The 8,202-nt window shown below is 37.3% G+C and overlaps 1 protein-coding gene across 1 annotated transcript; it reads right to left on the reverse strand.

The window, feature by feature from the left end:
• Positions 1-6,713: 6,713 nt before the first annotated feature.
• On the reverse strand, positions 6,714-7,496 carry LOC145040904 (uncharacterized). Its single transcript, XM_078988788.1, has one exon. It carries the CDS (start codon positions 7,494-7,496, stop codon positions 6,714-6,716), a length of 783 nt encoding a protein of 260 aa, XP_078844914.1.
• Positions 7,497-8,202: the final 706 nt, after the last annotated feature.

Genomic DNA, 8,202 nt, shown 5'->3' on the forward strand with positions numbered 1-8,202 from the left:
TACTCATCATGGAACGAACTATGTCCAACAAGTTCCGATTACACCTCTCAGCTACACCATTCAACTGCGGTGTCCTAGGAGGTGTCAATTATGAGACAATCCCACATTCCCTAAGATAGTCGAGGAACTCTAAACTAACATACTCACCACCTCGATCGGATCAAAACATCTTAATGTTCCTGCCCAATTGATTCTTGACTTCCTGTTTAAATTCCTTAAACCTCTAGAAAGTTTCTGACTTATGCTTGATTAAGTAGAAATATCCATATCTACTGTAATCATCAGTAAAAGTCAAATAATAACGATTAGCATCCCTTGTGGCATGTTTGAATGGTCCACACACATCCGTGTGTACAAGATCCAACAAACCTTCACCCCTCTCACAAGAACCTGTGAAGGGAGACTTTGTCATTTTTCCATGTAAGCACGATTCGCAACTATCATCTGACTTAAGGTCAAATGACTCCAAGACTCCATCCTTTTGGAGTTGGCCTATGCGTTTCTTGCTGATATGTCCAAGGCGACAATTCCATAATGATGCTTTATCCAAGTTATTATTAAGAGAATCAATACACAAAACATTATTTCCTAAGTTATCAACCACAGATACAATTTCATACACACCATCACTAGGTAATGCTTTAAAATAAAGAATATTATTAAAGAAAGCATTAATCGAACCAACTTCATTATCAAATGAAAAGGTAAAACCTTGTTTATACAATGCATGAAAGGAAATAATATTCCTTGCCATTTCTGGAGAATAACAACATTTATTCAAATCTAAACTAAACCCACTACTTAACGATAAAGTATAAACTCCAATCTTGATGATAGGTGAAGCTTTCTTGTTTCCCATGATCAAGTTTATTCTTCCTTGCTCCAGATTCTCACTTCTTCTTAGTCCCTGCAGATCATAACATATATGAATACCATAACTGGTATCAAGGACCCAAGAGTTAGAATGGGGTGAGTTAATAGATAAGATAGTGTAAATACCTGCATGATTGGGTTTGACTTTCCCATCCTTCACATCTTACTAGTACTTTGGGCAGTTCCGCTTCCAATGTGCATTTTCATGGAAATAGAAGCATTCAGCCTCTTTTGGGTCAGAAGAAGGAGTGACGAAACCTTTCTTGGTTCCACTTGAAGAAGAGCCATCAAGGGTCCTAGCCTTGGTACCCTTCGAAAAACTCTTTCTCTTCCTCCCTCATCCTTTCCCGATTGCCAAGATAGGGGCAGAGTAGATAGGAGTAGGAGTAGTAACAACCACCTTACCCTTAAGACCACTTTCCGCGGTCTTTAAGAGTCCTTGAAGTTTGCTGAGATTGACCCCTTCCTTGTTCATGTGGTATGTCATGCGGAATTGATCATAACATGAAGGTAAGTAGTGCAAAATGATATCTATTGCTAGATCCTCGGGGAAGTTCACATTAAGCTTCAGCAAGCGGTCCACAAATCTTTGCATTTTCTGCGTGTGGCCCGTGATGGGTTCACCATCCTTCATTCGAGTAGTTATCATGGAGTAGATGATTTCATACCTCTCTTGTCTTGCACTTTGATGGTATCTTTCCATCAAATCTTGGTGCATTTCAAAAGGGTAGAAGTCCTCGTAGGACTTCTGGAGGTCGGCTGTCCTAGTGGCCATCATGATGCATGCCACCTTGGTGGCATCCCTTTCATGTGCCCTAAAGTCACTGATCTCTTGAGGAGTAGCAACGGTCTCATCAATCTCCTTAAGCTCCTTATCGAGGACATATTCTTTGTCCTCGTAACGGGTAATCATTCGGATGTTTCTGATCCATTCATTAAAGTTGGATCCATCAAAAGTGACTTTCCCACACAAGTTCATTAGAGAAAAATAGGCATTAGGATTAGAGCCAGAAGCAGCTGTGTTTGCAGACATCTGAAAAGAAGAAAAGTTTATTTTAGAAATAGAGATAGTCCTTAATAAAACACCCAAATGTAGTATTAAGGCTAGGACCCAATCACAATATATTATACTTAGAAGAGGTATGCCGTAATCTAAGTAATAACATATTTGAAAGATAGGTGAATGAAGATTCACCAATTTCCACCAAATCTGAAATATTAAAAATATTTAATTTGGTTTTTAGAAACTCCTAGATTCTTTTGAGATTCAATGAAGTTTTCAAAGGCATGTTTCAGTCTCTAGTGTGCCCTCCAGGTTTTGTGACTGGGATGTCGAGGATCACAAAACGAAGTGTGATGTAACCATGCAAATTACTTCGTACCCTTAATCTATTACCCCTCAATCCATGTGCCGGTGAACCACACACACTCCATCGATACTATGATAAATATTAAGTCACCCTTTACCTACCTTGTTAAGTCCAAGTTAGTGTGCAGGTTAACCACACACGCTCCACTAACGACTTAGACAAAGTGTAAAGTGTAATTTAAAGGATTAGCACCTTATTCACATTTTTCCTAAAGTAACTAAGATTGGGAATTTAATAAAACATTTAGTTACTTTATAATTATACTTGTAATGAGAATTTATAAGTCCTTGCCTTACCCGTTCGGTTAACGACCCTCCACCAGTCAAGCAAGCGGTGGGTGAGAGTGGACACCCATTAAGTTGCCATTTTATAGGCAACAACCTTATACCCACCTTATAGACTGGCTTTGTGAATGAGGCATACTAGCAGTAAGACGACTTTGATCTTACACACACACACACACACACACACATATATATATATATATATATATATATGTGTGTGTGTGTGTGTGTGTGTGTATATATATATATATATATATATATATATATATTATTAACTAATAATATTACAAGTATAAGGGTTGAATTTTAACTTTTAAAATTCTAAGGGTTGGAACAAAAGTTTTAATCAAGACTTTACTTGTTCCAAAACTTGATGGCAAGTTTTGTAAACTTTCAAAACTTTTCATTTCTTGTAACTTATGAGTTAATAGAGTATTAAAATGAAGACTTTTCATGTTTATAACTCATGTGTTATTTTAATGGCTTTTAACAAAGTGAGTTTTGGTTTTCCATAACTTGAGGACAAGTTATGGACTCCATTAAAACACATTATGATCATGAATTAATCTACCACATAGGTTACAAATAATTCCTATGATCATCTAAACATCATAAGAACAAGAACATGAATATGACGACTTTCAAGAATCAAAAATTACACTTAAAACTTGTAATTTTGATAATTGTCATTGTAAATGGATTAGCATAAACATTACACCATCTAAAACATGTTTTCAAGTACCAAAACAATTTAGGGTAATGTTTCTAGTCCATTTCCAGCAACTAAAATCGAAATTCTGAACACAGCAGCCTCTACTCGTCGAGTGCAAGAACAAACTCGACGAGTAGCTTGCATTTGTTCATGGACTCGTCGAGTCCCCCCGTGGACTCAGCGAGTTCATACGAGCAGAAAACAGAAAATCGATTTTTTTCAAGTAGTTTGCACAAAAATCAACAAACAAGCCTAGGCTCTGATACCATTGATGGGTTTTGAGCATTCTGACACTTCCTAAGTGTACATGCAACCCTAATAACATTGGATCTATGTTTGTCTAATAATCATGCAAAGTTGTTTTCCAAGGTTATGAACCTATCTAGCATATATGGGGTACAATTTTATTTGTATAAAAGATAGAACTACATACCTTGATGTTGAAAGTGTTCCTTGAAACCTTGTGAGCCTAGCACCTCAAGTGTGATGCCTCAAATGATTCACACAACACCAAATTCAAAGAATAAACTTGAGAGAATACTCTAACACTTGAAAATTTGACCAAGCCCTCTTGTTTCTTAGTGTAACCGATTTTGGGGATAGTTACATTGCTTATATAGTGTGTTGCAGTAGGTAAACCCTAATGTTCCATGACTCTTCATTTCTTGATCCATGGGTTAACTCCACGAAGCATCCATGGAGCATCCTATGGGTGGAACCCAACTTGACAATCCATGGAGCCTCTTAGCCTACTATATAAGATATGGAAGATTTACTTAATCTACACATATATCTAATTAGTTATCTTTTGATCACTTAATTAATTCTAAATTAATTCTTGATCAAAACTAATTAAATAATATTATTAATATATTACAACTTATAATATATTATTAACCATAAGTGTTATTTCTCTCATTTAGTTTGTTCAATTACATGATGCCATGCAACCCAAATTGACCATGCCGGGTCGGGTCAAGTATTTACCAGAAATAGTTATAGACTTAGACACCTTATCCAACAGACATCACTTACAAGATTAATTAAATCTTATAAACAACTCTCAATATTTATGTATGTACGAGAGATACAAAGATGTTAACTGAATTGCCTTAATTTTAAATTTATGAAGATGCTGTGAAAAAATTGAAGTAATGGTTTGATTTGCAAAAGTTATTAAATTGCAGTTTTTAAATTATAATTGATCCTAAAAGTGAGGAGTTCTTATTTTTGTAAATTACATAAGTAACCTTTTTACATATTTAAAAGAGTTTTAAGTTAAACATTATGGTTAATGATGTGCAGTCTCCTTGTTGGGTGTTTTCATTTTCACATAATATTTGCATTTTTGCATGAGCCTTCCTATATTTGCATTACACATGGGACAGTTCAAAATTTCTCTTTTTGAGAACTCCAATGCAACTGGAAGCCTCCCCATTTTTGCCCGCCATACAAAACAATTGACTTTTAGTGGGATTTCTTTAAGCCAAGAGAAATTGCCATCTAAATTATGGGGCCGGTAATCCCATTTATATCTAAGAGCACATAGTGTGTATATTCCATTCGGGAAAGCTCACACATCCAGGTTACACCATTAGCAGTATGTTTTTTAGAGAACACGGATGGAACAGATATATCTTTGTTTACAAGATCTTTCCTTATGCCAACAATGTTATTCCACACTCCTGTTAATGATTTTTTTTTAGTACACGTCATCAGGTTTCGACTTTAGGTTATGTAGGCTTGAGATGACTTCTGCCCAAATGTGGTAGGGATCGGTTCTCAACTTCCACCACCACTTCATTATTAAGGATATCTTAAGGGCTTTAATCATACCAACACCCAAACCACCCAATTTCTTGGGTACGACTAACATTTCCCATGAGATCCAATGAGTTTCCTTCTTTTCTTCCAATGACCCCCAAAGAAACATGTTCCTCATTTTCTCGAGGGTTTGGATTACACCCTCAGGCACTAGAAAAAGTGACAAGAAGTATGTTGGGAGGTTGCCAAGGACTGATTGAATAAGAGTCAGTCTACCACCAAAGGAGAGGGTTTTTGACTTCCATTTTGAAAGTTTGGCTTGAAATTGTTCTATGATTGGTTTCCAATTCTTCTTTAAATTCATGTTGGCACCAATCGGACCTCCTAGATATGTGAAAGGGAGGGAGGAAGGTTCACATCCGAGAGTACTAGCCTAGTTTGAGACTTCTTGCATTTCCACCCCAACTCCAAATACTTTGGATTTATTCAAATTAACTTTTAAACATGAGGCTGCATGAAAGCAGTGGAGAATTCGAGCTAGGTTATTGATGTTTTTCTTTGACCATTCCCTCATAAATAATGCATCATCTACTTACAAGAGGCGTGAGATCAACGGACCACCATTTGGTAATTTAACACCTTGGAAGATGCCTAGTTCGCACGCTGACCACATCGCAACACTAAGACCGTCCGTGGCTGCTATAAAAAGGAATGGGGAAAGCGGGTCACCCTGCCTAACTCCTTTGGATAATGGGAATTCCTCAGTCGGGTTTTCGTTGACTAAGACAAAAGATCTGCAGATCCAAGGCATCCACTTAACCACATCCTGAATTTACCCTGAAATCCGATATGCATGAGGTTCAAATCAAGAAAGTCCCAATTCATTGAGTCAAAGGCCTTCTCGAAGTCTACCTTGAAAAGAAGGATTTTCCTTTTGTTATTTTTTGCCGACGAATAAATCTCGTTAACCATCAGGGGCCTATCCTTAATTTTAGGGACTAACGAGATGAAGGAGGAATTACAAGATGAGTCAATTTTACGATCTTCCTCAAAGAATTTGACAACCGCAGCAATGTCTCCAAGGAGAATATCCCAATACTTCTTGATGAATTTGAAGGTGAACCCATCCGGCCCAGGGGCCTTCTCATTGCGACATGCCCACATCACATTTTTTATCTCCTTGAGTGATATTGGTGCTTCTAAGGCTATTGAGTCAGCAATGGGGATTTTCCTGAAGTGTCGACTCACCAGCTTTGGCCTAACCGCCCATTTTTCTTTTAATTTTCCTACGAAAAAAGAGTATATTTCATGCTTAATGATGGTCGGGTCAGTGCACCATTCCCCATTTATCATTAGGCCATCAATTTGGTTTTTCCGATTGTTTTTATTAATGAGTCCATGAAAAAATCTAGTATTTTCATCCCCGTCTACTGCCCATTTGATCCTAAATTTCTATCTAAGATCACTACTGTGAATTTTTTCCATCTCCATGATTGACTTATACCCCGAGTTCCTTTCCACAAGTTCCTGTTCCGTCAACCTCCTTGACTTGGATTCACAATCCAAGCGGTGCACCGATTTTTTAAGTATTAACAATTCAGCCTCCTCTCTAGGGTATTCAGTGGCCCGACATGTTTTCAATCCCATCTTTACGTGTCTAAGCTTTGCAGCTAGGTACATGTCAGGTGTACCATATCCTACAAAGTTATTCTATTTGGATATAAAGGCTTTTCCAAACCCATCGCTAGCCATCCACGAATTGAAGAACCTGAAGGGGGTCGGACCAAAATCTTTACGTGAAGTTGACAATAGAATAGGGCAGTGATTCGATATTTCTCTAGGAAGAGCAGTTACAGAAGTGTGAGGGAGGATATTAAGGAAAGTGGGACAAACTAGGAACCGATCAAGCTTTCTAAGCTTGAGATCTTGATTACGGAAGCAAGTAAAACGATATCCACCCATTTTCAAATCAATAAGACCGATCTCGTGAATGAAATTATTGAAGTCACTTGCAGTTTTTTCACAGAAGATTGAATTGAATCTTTCCTCTTTCCTTCTCACAGCATTGAAATCGCCCATTACGATCCATATACCTGGCTTCGAGTTTTTGATCTCCAATAACTCCTTCCAGAAGGTGGCTTTTTCAGTACACAATTGCAGACCATAAATGTTTGCAAAGACCATTTGTTCACTTATGTCAGTCCAGATACTTATATTTATTAAAAAGTGTCTAGATGTAATAACCTCACAGAACGTAAACAAACTCCAATCCCACACATTCAGAAGGCCACCAGATTGTCCTGATGAATTGACTTTGCTTGATCCAAAATTTTCTGCACCCCAACACCCTTGCACATCAATATTCTCCGCCTCCATTAGTTGAGTCTCTTGGATAGATAAAAATGACACCATATGTTTCAATTTCAGTCTCCGAACCCAATCCACATTGTGTCTCTTACTGATTCCCCTACTACTGATTGATATGAAATTCATTGGGGCACATTATTCCCACCAGTTTCACCAAGAATTTCCTCCAACAACTTGTTTTTGGCATCAATTTCGAAACTAATCATAGCTCCGACTTCGGCTATGGCTTCAATTTCAATGGTTCTCGGGTCATTGTTGTTACCAATTGGTTTAAGGGGGGATGTTTGTGCCGAGTTTGTGCGATAAAGATCAGCCTCTGATGAGATTTCTTCATATTCACCAAGCAGTTTCTGAACTGGGAACCCTGATGCACCTTCTGCCTGTGATTTTCCGAGAGATCGATTCCTCTTGATTCTTCAAAAATTCTCCCTTCAGCTTCCACTCTAATATCTTCGTTGATTTTTTTCTTTGTACAAATGAGGATACCAACCTTGACCATCGAGAGATCTAATCTATCCTCCATATGGTCAAAGGGGATTATGATTTTCCCAAACTTCTTGACATTATTAGAGAAATTAGCCCCGCACCATAACCGGATAAGAAGCCCAACTATCCTTACAGTAGCAACTCTCTTAAAATTGTATTCATCTTCTTCTTGTTCAGGTTTTAAGTATTCGAATATGTCGTGCCAAATTTATGACCTTAATCAATTAGTTAATTACTGAAACTTGTATCGATATTATTTATTATTTAATATTATCAAAATCATTTGTGTTCAGGTATAAAACAATTTGATATTATTTCAAAGGGTTAATGTCTTATAAAGATAATA

This window comes from Lactuca saligna, chromosome 4 (assembly GCF_052625555.1).
Source record: "Lactuca saligna cultivar CGN05327 chromosome 4, ASM5262555v1, whole genome shotgun sequence".
NCBI lineage: Eukaryota > Viridiplantae > Streptophyta > Magnoliopsida > Asterales > Asteraceae > Lactuca > Lactuca saligna.

Bases quoted from the DNA above. Each gene is read 5' to 3' on its own strand.
- LOC145040904 (XM_078988788.1), bottom strand. From the start codon at position 7,496: ATGAATTTCATATCAATCAGTAGTAGGGGAATCAGTAAGAGACACAAT.